This window comes from Lontra canadensis, unplaced genomic scaffold (assembly GCF_010015895.1).
Source record: "Lontra canadensis isolate GAN:19392208 unplaced genomic scaffold, GSC_riverotter_1.0 scaffold9, whole genome shotgun sequence".
Taxonomy (NCBI): domain Eukaryota; kingdom Metazoa; phylum Chordata; class Mammalia; order Carnivora; family Mustelidae; genus Lontra; species Lontra canadensis.
In genome coordinates this window covers 35,121,267-35,137,372 of record NW_022631003.1, presented here as the reverse complement: position 1 = coordinate 35,137,372, position 16,106 = coordinate 35,121,267, and the positions used below count along the sequence as shown (strand labels likewise).

The following is a 16,106-nucleotide window of genomic DNA, read 5'->3' as shown; positions in this document are numbered from 1 at the left end:
GACTGATCCTTTAGTAGCCCCATTTGGCACATTTCGTCAGCTGTCGTACTGCAAACCATTTGGACAAGATATCCAGTCAACTTTCTCTTTACTGTATAATTCTCTCTACTGCATAATACCAGATTCTAGACCTTATGGTCCTAACATGTTGACAAGAAGAATCACATTTTACCAAAGTCCAAATACATGAAATCCAGTGTTTCCTCATTGTCACTAATGGCCTGACACCATCATAAAAGTTAATTAATTAGTTCAGTAGGCTTTGTCCTTTTTAAGTCATCAGGATTTAGCCTTGCTATGCTTAAAGCTCTGCTGGATTGTTATATTACTGCATTGCCTGATAAGGTCTTATCTAGTGGTTACCTAGGCATCCTGGTTTATCTTGCCAGTTTACAATTAAGAGGGCTCATACTACCCATCTTCACTTAAAAAACACACCAAAACCAAAAAAACAACTGGTATTTCACTTAACTCTTCAGCAGCAATCTTCAGAATTTTCATATCCGTAAATCTTCCAACAAAACAATTGCCAATCTCTCTGCATCTGCTTTGAGTTTAGGTGACTTGCAGACATTATCACTGAGCCATAGTCACTGTGTCAGTCCTCATTCCTTGCTATTGTTCTCTCTTTCCAGGTCATGTTACTCAGGGCAGGTTTAAAATACACCATGGGAAGAAAAGGAGAGTAACATGAGCAGACGTAGTGGATTACAAAGGGCCAGTGAAAGCAGGTCCTTGATATTCCCCTTACTGTTCTCCCAGAATATTCTCCTTTAAGCTCCATTAAATCTATCTCTAGAAAAGAAGAAAGAAATATCCTTGGGATAGGCAGACCCCAAAGCTATAACTCAGTTCTGGGTTTTGAAACTCATTTACTGAACTAATGTCAAAACATTGGAACAACTCCCTGGGTTAAGAAAGTCTTTTTCCTTCCACGATTTATTAATAATAAAACCATCTCATTTTTAAAAAAATTTTAAAGATTTTACTTATGGGGGCGCCTGGGTGGCTCAGTGGGTTAAAGCCTCTGCCTTCGGCTCAGGTCATGATCCCAGGGTCCTGGGATCGAGCTCCGCATCAGGTTCTCTGCTCAGCGGGGAGCCTACTTCCTCCTCTCTCTCTCTCTGCCTGCCTCTCTGCCTACTTGTGATCTCTGTCTGTCAAATAAATAAAAATCTTAAAAAAAAAAAAAAGATTTTACTTATGTACTTGACACACACAGAGAGAGGGTAGGGTATGAGCAGGGGAAATGGCAGGCAGAGGGAGAGGGAGAAGCAGACTCCCCACTGAGCAGGGAGCCGCCTGTGGAACTATATCCCAGGACCCTGGGATCATGACCTGAGCTGAAGGCAGACATTTAACCAACTGAGCCACCCAGGTGCCCAGAACCATCTCATTTAATAATAACTATTTATTATGTACCATTTCATTTAGTTCGGATAAACATTTAGTAATAAGGACTTATAATATAAAATTTGAGATTTGAGCCCTTATTAGGACCAGAGATTATTTTGAATATCTGACAACCATCTACTTAAATCTTCTTGACATCCCTGTTATTATCACTATTTTGCAGATAAGGAAACTGAGGTTCAAAAAGATTAGATAAGTTTCTCAAATTCTATAGCAGGAATTCTAACTACAAATCTCAAATCCTTTTAAACTCCTTCATTACCTCTCTAATCTCTGCGTAATATGCTTTAAAGAGCTAGAAAGCAAAACTATGTTTTGGACAAGATAGAATAAAATCTGAAGCTGCAGTAAGTGGTCATTACTTGATGTGTGTTTTTCGTATGTGGCGGTTACGCAGGTAGTAGGCAATGGCCTTTTGTAATTCTTGTGCACACAAAGTTGCTCTGAAACCCTTACCTACAACTATCAAAATATTGTTTCAAACACTCCTTATGTGATATGGAATAGGCATAAGAGGAGAGATATTAAATGTTTAACTTAGGAATCAATGTTAAAGCGATTAGGTACATCTGGTAAAGTTGGAATGGTAGTAAAACAATATAGAGTGATTATTCAAATCAGTATGCCTTAGGAATCTGAAAAAAATTTTTTTTCTTTAGATCTTATTTATTTATTTGTCAGCTTGAGAGAGAGAGAGAGAGAATGCACAAACAGGGGGAGCAGCAGTCAGAGGGAGAAGCAGGCTTCCTGTTGAGCAAAGAACATGATGGGGACTCTATCCCAGGATCCTGGGATCTTGATCTGAGCCGAAGGCAGACACCGACTGAGCCACCTAGGCGTCCCTAAAAAAATTGTTTCAAACTATAATGTAGAACATATTTATCTTATCACCCATTTCATCATTTGACAAATTATTATTTAGTGCCTGGTAAACGCCAATCATCAGCTAAATCCTCGGAAAAATGAATTTAAAAAGAAAACACAGGATTTAAATAGGCAAAATATTTGTTCTTTTACTTATAAGGTGATGTTTTTGCCACTGATTTATATAGAATTAAGATGAAGTATTGATCAACATTTGTGAACTTTTAATTAATACCACTTGAAGAACAATAATAAGCACTGCTAAACCCACTTCATCAAATTCTATGAAAAATATGATCTTAATATGATTTTTAAATTATTCTGTTTTCCCACTGATTTAGAATATTACCTTTATTGCATATTAACTACCCATATATACTTGGGTTTTTTTCTTTCTCTTCTTTTTTCCTTAGGTCTAGTCCATGAATGATCTATTTGTTCCTGTGTTGACCTCACAATTTATGGCTTTATGAAATGACTCAACATTCGGTAAGGTGCATCCCCTTTCCTTACTCCTCTAAAGATTTTTTTAAACAAATAGTCTTTTATTTTATTTAATTTTTAAAAGATTTTATTTATTTTGAGAGAGGGAGAGAAAGAGAGAGAGAGAGAACACAAGCAAGGGGAAAGGAAGAAGGAGAGGGAGAAACAAACTCCCTGCTAAACTGGGAGCTCGACATGGGGGGCTGGATCCCAGGACCCTGAGATCATGACCTGAGCTGAAGGCAGACACTCAACCAACTGACACACCCAGGTGCCCCTGTTTTTTTTTTTTTTTTAAGTAATCTCTCTGCCCAACATGGGGCTTGAACCCACAACCCCAAGATCAAGAGTCACATGCTCTACCAGCTGAGCCAGCGAGTGCTTCATTCCTATGCAGATGTTTTTAAAGTTTTCCACTTATATATTTCAGATGGTTAAAACATTTTTTTAAAAAGATTTTATTTATTTATTTGTCAGAGATACAGAGAGAGCACAAGCAAGGGAACAGCAGGCAGAGGGAGAAGCAGGCTCCCGTCTGAGCAAGGAGCCCAATGTGGGACTCAATCCAAGAACTCTGGGATCATGAGCAGAGTTGAAGGCAGACAGACGCCTAACCAACTGAGCCAACCAGGCTTCCCTAGATGGTAAAAATTACAATAAAACTTTCTCTGTTCAATTAAATCTATAATTGTATTTACAATATGCAAGACATTGTTTTGAGACCATGGAGGATGATGTAAAGAGGAAAATGACAGAATTCTTGCTCTCAAGGACTTCATCTATTGTGTGAAATAATGGAGTAATAATCTGATTCTAGGAATATGAAAGAGAGGCAAGCTAGAACAAGCACTAACAGACATGCTTTATAGAGTTAAATATTAATTAGCTCTTATAACTGTGTATAACATGTGTAAGTAGCACAGCCTTTCTCCAATGTTTAATGTGGCTGTTGTAGTTTTAAACATGCCCAGGCCCCTTAGGCTGTCTTAAAATTGTGAAGTGCAGAACAGGTGTAGCCTCATTTTTATGCAGCATCTCTGAAAATCTAAGCATGTAGAAGGTCTTCCTTTTTCATTTTGGTGGGAGAATAGAAGAACAGAGTATTCATATCTTTTACATTTTTAAAAAAGTTTAATTTTTTTAAAAGATTTTATTTATTTGACATAGAGAGTGAGAGAGGATAGAAGCAGGGAGCATGGCAGGCAGAATGAGAGGGAGAAGCAGACTCCCAACTGAGCAAAGAACCCACATGGGGTGGGTCCCAGGACCTTGGGATCATGACTTGAGCTGAAGGCAGACACTTGATCCATTGAGCCCACCAGGCATCCCTATTTATTTATTAATTTAAGAAATCTCTATACCTAATGTGGAGCTTAAACTCACACTCCCCGATCAAGAGTCATATGCTCTTCTGACTGAGCCAGCCATGCCCCACTACCACATCCTTTAATGTCAAGTATCACAGATGTTTTTGATTTCTGAATTTTCAATTCACTTTACAATGACATTAAATAACTCTGATTCTCTGTTAGGCACACAAGAGTGATTCTTTTAAATTTTTTTTTTAAAGATTTTTATTTATTTATTTCAGAGGAAGGGAGTGGAAGGAGCAGAGAGAGAGGGGAGAAAGAGACTCTTAAGTGGACTGCACTGAATGAGAGGCCAATGTGGGCTTGATCCCACAACCCTAAGATCATGACCTAAGCCGAAATCAAGAGCCAGCTGTTTAATCCACTGAGCCACCCAGGTGCCCCAAGAATGATTCATTTTAAAGATTTTATTTATTTATTTATTTCACACAGTGAAAGAGAGAGAGATCACAAGTAGGCAGAGAGGCAGAGAGAGAGAGAGTGGGAAACAGGTGCCCCACTGAGCAGAGAGCCCGATGTGGGGCTTGATCCCAGGACCCCAGGACCCCAGGATCATGAACTGAGCCGAAGGCAGAGGCTTTAACCCACTGAGCCACCCAGGTGTCCCGAATGATTCATTTTAAACGTTTTCTTTCTTTTTTTTTTTTTTAATATAGTTAGACTTTTTTTTTTTAAGATTTTATTCATTTATTTGACAGAGAGATCACAAGTAGGCAGAGAGGTAGGCAGAGGGGAAGGGGGAAGCAGGCTCTCTGCTGAACAGAGAGCCGTACAGAGATCCTGATGCGGGGCTCGATCCCAGGACCTTGAGATCATGACCTGAGCTGAAAGCAGAGGCTTAACCCACTGAGCCACCAAAGTGCACCTAAATATGTTTTCAATTTGATGTCTGATTTAGCTATTAGATGTCACCATATAATCTTGTCACAGAATATTTTCTTCTGCAAATTCTTTGTGACGTTAACTCCACTGTAATTAAAAAAATTATGACCAGAGCCTCTGGAATTATATTCAATGATCCTTTCATTCCCTCATACAAAATGCTCATTATGTAACAGGTCATAAATGTTTTACTAGTCTTTTATGTGTAGCACAATCTTTATGACTTACATCTACAATGTGGGTGGCATATGACAGAATTTGTTAGGTGTTCTAAAAGATGTATAAAAGGGAAAAGTAAATTTGGACTAGGGAAATCCAGATAGGTTTTTATAGGGATAGAAAAATTTTCCCTTCATCCATTCTATGTTTTTTTCGGTTGGTCTAAATTAAATTGATATAAATCAGGTTAACCGAAGAAAAACAAACAAAATTATGTATGTGGAAGCCCTATAAAGATGGGGATACTCAAAGGACAGCCAGGTAACTGAAGCTCATGAAACATCCTGAGCTAAGAAAAGGGGTAATGGTTTGGGAATATGAAGGGGAGGAAGACCATCCGTAGGTAGTCAGAGGAGATGTTTAGAAAACAGTTTGCCCTGCTATGCAGATAAGTTTCCTAGGGAAAAAGGTACCTCTGGAATAGCTCTTTTTCCAGTCCCCCCTTCCAATGTAAATTTAGGCAGTTGAGGGGGAGGTAAAGAGCTTTTCCTGAATCTGCTGGGTTTTGATTGCCTTTAGCTCAAAATAATCCTTATGCCAAAGTGACATGTTTTGAGATGGTAAATTCTGCTCCCCTTCAGCTCCATCAACCTGATCATTGGACAGTTAAACTCCGAAAAATGAGTGGGACTTTAAGAACCAGAGATAGGAGGCAGGTATTGGAGACCCCAATGTCATGCTAAATGCAGGAAGGGGATTAAAACATGTCTGACATTATATATCGGTGATGTATGTATGTATGTATGGATGGATGGATGGATGGATGGATGTATTTGCCAGAGAGAGAGAGAGAGCATGCACAAGCAGGGGGAGCAGCAGGCAGAGGGAGAGAAGCATACTCCCTGCTGAGCAGGGACCCTGATGTGGGACTTGATCCCTGCACCCTGGGATCATGACCTGAGTCGAAGGCATATGCTTAACCAACTGAGCCACCCAGGTGTCCCCGATGTTATATTTTCATAACTATCTTCTATACTCTAGACCTGCTGCAAAGTGCTGGGCAGATTTAATGATACCCTGCAGCGAAGAATTTGTTCCAAAGCCAGAGATAATTTATGGGCTGGCCTGTGGTCTAGGAAGTAATCAGGTAGAACAGCTCAACATAATCAGAGTACTCTATGGGGGATGAGAAAATACAATCCTTGACTGAGGGCTATTCTTATGTGAGACTGGCGGAATTTCAGGAGCTAACTAGGTGGGCTTAAACATTTATTTATTGGGTACCTTTTATGCTCTAGGCTCTATGCCAGTCAGTATGGCAACAGACAAGACAGACTGTGGCTTTGCTCTCCTGGGGGTAACATTGTAGTACAAAAGATAGATTCTAAAAAAGTAAATATGTTGATTTCAAGACAACTTACATGGTGATAAGTGATACCTAAAAAATTAAACAGCTTGGGGGTGCCTGGGTTGCTCAGTTGTTTAAGTGTCTGACTTCAGCTCAGGTCATGATCTCAGTGTCCTGGGATCCAGGCCTGCTCAGCAGGGAGTCTGCTTCTCTCTCTTCCTCTGCCCCTCCCCGCATTGATTCACATACATATTCTCTCTCTCAAATAAATAAATAAAATCTCAAGAAAAAAAATTAAAAAGCTTGTTGTGATAAAGGAAGCAGTGGGAAGGGCTCCCTGGGAACAATTTTTGGGTAAGATCTGAATGATAGGGACATACATGGAGAAAACCCAGTAGGAAGAAATCACAAGGAAGCACAAACAGATTAGAAGCAAAATACAGATTAAAAACAGAGAGAAAAGACAGAGAAGCCAACTGTTTGCAAACTAAACAGAGGTGCTTGGATTACCAGAGCTACTGCTTGATTTCTGACTTCTAGGGTCACTGTTATCTCCTAAATATATGCATATATACATGCATATATTTCACCTGCCATCTTCATTTTTTTGTAGGATATTCTTACCTACCTACTTATCTTCATCCAGTCATTTCCCTAATGAAGGATAGCTAGGTTGTCGATAGTTTTAGCTATTTTGAACAATACTGCAGAATACATTCTTACATACTTTCTCATGTGTATATGTGGGACTTTTGTATAATTTTGGAATTGAAATTTATGGGTGGTAAAGAACACCTATCTTCATCTTTATTAAATATTGCAATATTGCTCTCCAGAGCTTTTTTTCCAAATAAATTTACTTTCCCATCGATAATGTACAATTGGAAAGAAAATAATAATGTAAAATTGGGATTATAGGAATTCATTTTTTTTTTCTAATCTAAAGGATATAAAATGGTATCTAATTATTGTTTGGAGTTACTTTATTTTCATAAGCTTATTGACTGTTTGGATTTCATCTTCTGAGAATTGATATTCTCTGCCCATTTTTCTACTGAGTGGTTTGGTTTTCTTGTTAGCAGTATTCTGAATAATAGTTCTTTTTTGATTATATTACATAGACAATTATATTACAAAAAACTTACCTGTCCTGTGTTGACTGGGTGGTTCAATCAGTTAAGCTTCTGACTCTTGATCTCAGCTCAGGTCTTTTTTTTTCTTTTCTTTTCTTTCTTTCCTTCTTTTTTTTTTTTTTTTTTAAAGATTTATTTATTTATTTGAGAGAAAGAGGGAGGGAGAGAGAGTACTTGGGGAGTGGGGCTGAGGGAGAGGGAGAGAGAGAATCTTAAGTAGGCTCAACATGGGGCTCAATCTCATGACCCTGAGATCACGATCTGAGCCAAAATTGAGAGTCTGATGGTTAGCCGACTGAGCCACCCAGACACCTCCTCCTTTGCCCATTTTGAAATTGTTTTTTTCCCTATTGTTAAGAGTTCTTTGTGTATTTTGCACACAAGTCTTTTATTATATACGTGTTTTGAAAATATTTTCTCCCAGTCATGTAGTTTGGCTTTTCATTTTCTTAACTGTTCTTCATAGAGCAGAAGTTTTCAATTTTAATGAAGTCCCACTCATCACTTTTTCTTTCATGGGTTGTGTTTTCGATGTTGTATCTAAAAAGTCATTGCCAAACCCAAGGTCACTTAGATTTTCTCCTATGTTTTGTCTTAACAATTTAATAGTTTTTTTTTTTTTTTTTTGCACTTAGGTATATAATCCATTTTGAGTTAATTTTGGGAAAGATATAAAGTCTATGTCTAGATTCCTCTTTTCGTGTATGTGGACATCAAGTCCTTCTTGCACTGTTTATTGAAAAAATTATCCTTTCTCCATTGAATTGCCTTATGCTTTTTCAAAGATTAGTTAACTATATTTATATGAATCTATTTCTGCACTGCCTATTGTGTTACACTGATTTGACTATTTGCTAATACTTCACTGTCTTAATCACTGTAGCTTTATAGTAAGTCTTGAAGATGGGTAGTGTCTGTCTTCTGACTTTGTTCTTCTTCAGTATTTCATTGGCTAATCTGGGTCCCTTTCCTCTCCATATAAACTTGAAAGTTTGTCAATATGCACAAAAATAACTTGTTGGGATTTGGACTGGAACTGCATTGAACATATAGATCAAGTTTATAAGAATAGACATTTCTTATGTATTTTAAAGACTATTTATTTGAGAGAGAGAGAGAATGCAAGTTCTTGCAATTGTATAGCTGGGGCAGGGGCAGAGGGAGAGGGAGAAGGAGAGAAGCAGACTTCCCACTGAGTGTGGACCCTGATCCAGGGCTCAATCTGGTGCTGCCAAAATCATGACCTGAACCTAAATCAAGGATTGGACCCCCAACAAACTAAGCTACCCAGGCACCCCTTTTATGTAAAGTTTTGCTTATAACATTAAAGTTTTTAATCTTCCAGAATTAATTTTTAGGTAATCTCTATATCCTACAAGGGGGTCAAATCAAAACTCCCGGATCAAGAGTCACATGCTCTACTGACTCAGCCAGCCAGGTGCTCCTCAAAATAATTTTTTAATAATTTGCTATTAAATTATTTCACAATTCAAAATATAATTTTTAAATTTTTGAAACGTCAACTGTTTGTTTAGTATAAAATACATACAAATTGTACAAAAATACAAGAGATAGTATCTGAAATGTGAAAGCATTAGTGTATTATTTCTCTCCAAATTGGAATAGATAATGTTTTTTAAAGTACATGATTTAAAAAAAAAGCCAAAGTCTAGAAAATGTTGATTCAAATTCCTTGCTGTATTATAATTCTATTTCTTCTTCTTCCTTTTTTAAAGATTTTATTTATTTGAGAGAAGGAGACAGAGAGTGAGAGAGAGAGGGGCATAGGGAGCCGAGAGAGGGGCATAGGGAGAGGGAGAAGCTGACTCCCTGCTTAGCAGGGAGCTGAAGGTGGGGCTCAGTCCTAGGACTCTGAAATCATAACCTGAGTCAAAGGAGACACTTAACTGACTGAGCCACCAGGCGCCCTGAAATTGATTTATTTGAGAGAGAGAGAGAGAGAGAGCGCGCGCGCGCGCGCGCGCGAGAGCGCGTGAGCGAGAGCGTGCACCTACGTGTGGTGGGCAGGACCGGGAGAGGGAGAGAATTTCAAGCAGATTCCCTGCGGGGCTCCATCTTACCACCCTGAGTTCTTGACCTTAGCCAAAATCAGGAGTTGGAAGCTTAACAATGGAGCCAGGCAGGTGCCCTTCTTATTCTTTTTAGTTTATGAGTTTACTCTCATTGATAGTGAGCTGTTTATTTTATGATTTACAAAACTAAGTATGTTCATTTTGAATAATCAGAACGTAAACTCATGTTCAGGAGGCATTTAAGCATTTGAATGTTAGTTACGCTGAATTAGTGATTTAATTTGCCACTAATAAAGATATTCACCATGTCCTAAGTATTTCAGGGAAGAGAGATTAATAAGTCACATCTCAAACCATTTTCCTAAGTTATAAAGAAAATTAGGAGGCCCTAGTACATTCCTTGTGGATTATCCAGTTTCCAATATTGTTAACAGTGGAAATAGCTGTTATAAAACTTGTAAGCTACAAATCTTTAACGTAGCTATTTTAAGGTCCATGCAGGGATACCCTGAAACAGGCAGGGAGCCACTGCAGTGCTGAGTCTCCAAACTATTTTTCTTTCCTTCCCTTTCATCTTCATCCTAGACTACAACCTGTTTTTCCTGGCTCTGAATAATTCTCAGTATGGTCAAACATTTGGCCTTAAAAATAAATCCTGAAGTGCTGTCGTTGTCTTACACAAGTATCTGAATTACATTTGCCCCAAATACTGTGATCTCAGTATACAGCTGATGGGAATGTGGTTGCCCACTCAGCTGTGCAGTCGCCAGTACAGGGCAGCTCCGTGATCTGGGCCCCGATCCAGTGCCTCCCCCATCGTCCATCCTCAGGCCAAATTCAGAGACTTTTCCGGGGGTAATCTCAGGACAGGCCCCTCGCTTCCCTAAAACGACCTAGTCCCCAAACGCTCCTGATCAGCCGAGCTAAAGCTTCACTGCCCAGCGAGTCCTGTCGGAGCTCAGGCTCGTGCCTCATGGGGAGCCTGCGTTCTCAGACTAGCAGCACGCCCCGCAGGCTGTTGTAGGACCAACAGCCCCCAGACTCCCGGCAGCCAGCCCATTGTGCTGGCGTTGGAGGCCGGTGACGCAGACGGAGGCCCCGCCCCGCGCATGACGCCAGCGTCAGGCCAGTCCCGGCATGCTCCGCGGTGGCTGGCGGTGGAGCGCAGACGAGCGGAATTCTCCCCGTGAACATCCTCTGCTCTGCTCAGCTCAGCCGCTGTCCAGACCCTGGTCGGCGAGAGTGCCGTGTCCAGCCCTTCTCCTACCGCTCGGCCGTCCTTTGGAGCGCCCCTAGCCCTCCTGCGAGGGCGCCCCGGGACGGAAGGGTCCACCAGCCTGTCGGCGCCCGCCGTGCTCGTGGTCGCCGTCGCCGTCGTCGTGGTGGTAGTCTCTGCCGTCGCCTGGGCCATGGCCAATTACATCCACGTTCCGCACGGCTCCCCGGAGGTGCCCAAGTTGGACGTCACGGTTCAGGATCAGGAGGAGCAGCGCTGCCGGGAGGGCGCCCTAAGCCTCCTGCAGCACCTGCGGCCGCACTGGGACCCTCAGGAGGTGACCCTGCAGGTAACGCCCTCATCCTGCCCGGGGTCTCTCAACCTGGACTCGGCCGGTGGGGGGGGGCGGGGGCGCTCAGTCCCTTCAGTTCCCGGATGATGGGGCAGACCCGACGGGAGCCCTTGGGCAAGGGGCCTTGTGCTTCCTTCCTCAGACCTGCGAAGGTCACTCCCCCTTCCTTCACAATTGCTGATTGAGGTTGTCCCTAGGGCAGATTTTCTTTCTGGAAGCAGCTACGTGAGTGACGCATCCATTCACCCCGGGAAAATTCCTGTTGATGGTCGCCCCTCCTCCCAGTCTCCGGTCTCTTCTAACTGCAAGGAACCTTTTTGATTCCCCCTGCAAGGGGTCCTCTTCAGTCGGCCCTAGGTACCTTCTCGCCTGCCACAGATAATGTAGGAATTAATCCTTGTGATCTTTTCCTTTCCCTTACCGCCCCTCCCCCTCCCCGGCGGTTTACTCCCATTGATGTCTCACCCTGCGTTGTATCTTAAATCCTCGGATGGGCGAGAGTACTCGATTTCAAAGTCATAACCATGGCCATGCATCACTCGATTGGCTTCTTGTGTAGCATTCCACATATTTTATTTGAATCGATATTTCTTAATTTTTTTAGTCGTATTAGTAAAATTAACCCTATTTGATGTTAGGTCAATCAGTGTGCCGTTGTATTCGTAGAATAAAAATAGGGAGAAAAAAAATCCTATGGATCTGGGTGTTTTCTAATAACTTATTTCTAATAAGATATGATTTAGTATAGATGACATTTATTTTGAATATTTTAACTTTCAGAGTTTCAGGGTGTACGACCGTGAACCTCCATTTTCCTTGCATACTCTAAATAAAGTCAATAATTTTGAAGACTGAGATATTTGGGGTTTGTTTCACATCTGAGCAATAATGTAAGAAGTAGCCAAATTATCTGCTTTATTTTGTTGACTAATTTATTCAGCAGTGTTATTGAATTAACAGTATCTCAGATTCTTTGCTAAAGTAGTCACCTATACAAAGATGAATAAAACATGAATAGTGCTCTAGGGCCCAGAACAGTTGCTGACACTTGGGCTTTCAGAAGTGTTAGTTTCGGTTCTTGTTGCCTAGAAGAGTTTTGAGCATATTGAAAGGACTCACATGTTCTGGGAGAAAAAATTGTTAGACAAAAATTTTGAAGTTTTAAGGGAGTATTAGCTAACTAAACAGGACATAGTGAATCCAGAATGATTCTCATGTGTAATTTGAAAAAATAGTATGGCTAAGAAAGTTAAATTACTTGAAACGTCCCAATTGAAACTCGGAGCTTTGGTTTATTATTCATTAACTCTTACTACAGAAGAGTTTTGTATTTATTAAAATGATTTATATTCTGGCAGTCAACTATAAACTAAACAGATGCTAACTAAAGGCAGTGCTGCTTCCTGGGAAACTTTGGTACTGGCAGACTATGCTACTTTTTAATAGAGACTTTAAAATTTGAAGCTTTGAAGACTTGTGTTTCCATAGATGATGTATTTGTCTGTAGAACAGGAATAATAGCTACCTTTAGGTACCACTGTGCCAGGTTGTGAGTTAGGTCATGTATATATTTTATAATTTAATCCTACAAACAACTGTATTAGGTAGATACTTTATTTATTTATTTATTTATTTATTTTAGAAGTGAAACTCAGTGAAATAAAGCCAGGGTGTAGGTAAAAAAGGGACAAAATTTGGTAACGTCAAACTTTTTGATTGTCAGAAAGTATTTGTGATTGAATCTTACCTTTTATTATGCAGCAACTTTTGACTTTAAGGCCTTTGGACTCCTAATCCAAATTTGTAATATACTTATTTGTCAGTGAAGGTAAATACTACCACTTATTTTGCTCTAAGGATGATTATGGGTTAGAAATATAATCCTTCCCTATGCAAACAATGCTTTTGATCTAAAAGCTGAGACAGCTGTTATTCTGAATTGGTGGTCATTCATTGGTGGTTTCTCAACTTGAGAAGATCTGACTCCCATATTCTGTCATTCAAACTCTTTATGATGCTTCAGGATTTCTTTTGTAATTCTCAGTGGGAATATTTCTTTTGAGATTTGCTTTTATTTCCTTTGAAGTATAAAGATAATACTTAACATTTCAGAAGGGGATGTATGTATCATATATTCAACAGATTAATACTGGTATATAGCCAATTTTTTCAAAGATTATATACTTAAAATTTGCTTTAAACATACCTTAGAAGCTTAGTGTAGTAGTACTTATTTTACCTGGTAATTACGTCTGAGCTGAACTATTCAGAACATACTGGAAAAATCCAGAAGCAAGCAAAAAAGACTTTGATGCAGTCAGAATGATACAGGGCCCAGTCTTTGCTCAAAACTTACAGTCACATGGAATGCTGTATCTCTTTTTAGATGGGATTTTAACAAGTTCATTTTTTGGTTTTCCTATTCACACAAGATTGAAAAAATAAAGTATAAAAGGGGTGGTAAGCTTTTTGGAGTGTATCCTACTTAGAGTAGGCAGACTAGATCAGAAACAACTGTACCAGTCACAGTGCTTTTTGTTTCATAATTTATTGAAATTCCTAGTCTAATAGGGAAGAGAAAACAATCACAATGTAGTGTTTTTGGAATGAACATTCATATTCATGTACAGAGACTACAGAAGAACGTTTAAAAGTCATACTATTTTTGCTGTACTATAACTTTCTTCATGTTTTTGGACGCATAGCTTTGATATTCCTTTATTTTTTAAGCATACATATGCTACCTCGGAAACCAGTATTTGTGTTTGGTTATGTAGCTGCATAGCAGTTTTCATACCCTCTACCTTCTCTTTATTCAGCTGTGTTGGAGATTCACTAAAATATCCTATTAATAAATCTAGAATCCCTCTTATTTTAATTTGATATTTGATATTTCATATTTGATAATATTTATTAAAAAAGATTTTATTTATTTGATGAGAGAGTGTGCACACACACACACAAGCAGGGGTAGAGGGAGAAGTAGGCTCCCTGAAGAGTAGGGAACCTAATGAGGGGCTTAATCCCAGGACCCTGAGATCATGACCAGAGCCAAAGGCATAGGTTCAATCAACTGAGCCACCCAGGTAATAATATTATTTAATAATAATATTTAATAATATTTTAAATGAAGAATCAAAACCAAAATATATATAGTTCTTTTTAAACTATATCTCCTTTAGTGTTCTAACTTAATAATCCCCCCATCCCCTTTTTTAAAGTATAGTTGGCACACAAGGTTACCTTAGTTTCAGGTTGGTTTTGTTTTTTGTGTGTGTGTGTGTTTTTTTTTTTTTTTTAAGATTTTATTTATTTATTTGATAGGCAGAGAGCAGGAACACAAACAGGGGAAGTGGGAGAGGGAGAAGCAGGCTTCCTGAGGAGCAGGGAGCCTGATGTGGGGCTCAGTCCCAGGACCTTGGGATCATGACCCGAGCCAAGGGCAGATGCCTAACAACTGAGTCACCCAGGTACCCTTTTTCCCTGTTTTAAAAAATATGAGTTTGTGGGTGCCTGGGTGGCTCAGTAGGTTGAGCGTCTGACTCTTGATTTCAGCTTGGGTCATGATCTCCTGCTCCAGGCTTCATTCCATGTGGAGTCTGCTTGAGATTCTCTTACTCTCCCTCTGCACACACTGCTCCCCTCTTGTGCCTGCTCCCCTGCCCACCCTGGCTTGTGGCACACAGTCTCTCAAATATATAAATAAATAAATCTTTCAAAAACAAAACAAAACAAAAATAGAGTTTGTTCCTTACTTTAAGTGATAGAAGTCTCTGAAAAGTCTTACGTAGATTTAAGTAACGTATTAAGTGTGCCAAAAGGTATGATATTTATAGGAAACTTGAATCCTGTAGATAAATATAAGGGGTCATAGTTTTTATTCAACACAACTTTTAATATTAGCACTTATGTCCAGTTTTCCATTTCTTATTCCTCCTCTTTTTGATTTCAGTGTTTTATAATAATAAAATATTTGATGGGTGGTAGGCCCTAAAACTTTGTTGGAATATAGCTAAGAGAGGTGTATGTTTGATAGGCTGATATCAAAGATGTATATATACACATATATAAATACATATTTTTAAAGTAATCTCTATACCCAGTGTGGGACTTGAACTCATGACCTTGACAGCAACAGTTGATGCTCTACCAATTGAGCTAACTAGGCTCCCCAAAGATATAATAAGCTCCCATGTCTTTTACTGAGATGTGACTAAAAAGTTAGAAGCCTCACACACTAGTTCATTTTCAAGTATTAATGGCTGTGTGACTTGGGCTAAGCAAATAACTTGACCTCTTTGGGGCTTCAGCACAATGTGGTGGAAAGAGGATGGTTTTTGAATCCTGATACCAGCTATTTGTAACCTTTGGCAAGTTTTAAATCTCTGGGAAATAGTAGACTAGCAGAAAATAATAGAATTTTGCTACTCTGATATTGCTTTACTGCTAATAGTAATTTTACTACCAGCACCAGTTTTTACTATTTTGCTACTAATAGTAGAATATCCTGAGAAATGAAATACATAAAATTATGCATAGTATATACCTGCCTCCTGCCACCTCCCATCTCCCTCAGCAAACCCCTCCATTTGTAAGTGAAATAATTGATCAGAAACCGTTGTAAACTCCTAAAATTCAGTAATTCTGACATATATGTATTTATTTATTTTAAAAGATTTATTTTTTATTTTAGAGAGGGAGAGCGTGAGCGTGGGCAAGTGAAGAGGGGGTGGGGGGGGGGAGAGAGAGAAAAGCAGACTCTGGATGAGCAAGGAGCCCGATGCAGGGCTTGATGTCACACCCTGAGACCTTGACGTGAGCCAAAATCAGGAGCCTGATACTTAACTGACTGA

General features: G+C 39.5%; 1 protein-coding gene across 1 annotated transcript in view; it reads left to right on the top strand.

The window, feature by feature from the left end:
- Positions 1-10,885: 10,885 nt before the first annotated feature.
- ETNK1 (ethanolamine kinase 1) overlaps positions 10,886-16,106 on the top strand; it is a 63,750-nt gene continuing 58,529 nt past the window's right edge. The window contains exon 1 of the mRNA XM_032855273.1: positions 10,886-11,250. Within this exon, the coding sequence (XP_032711164.1) occupies positions 11,095-11,250 (156 nt within the window). The 5' untranslated portion in view covers positions 10,886-11,094. The remainder of the gene's footprint in view (positions 11,251-16,106) is intronic.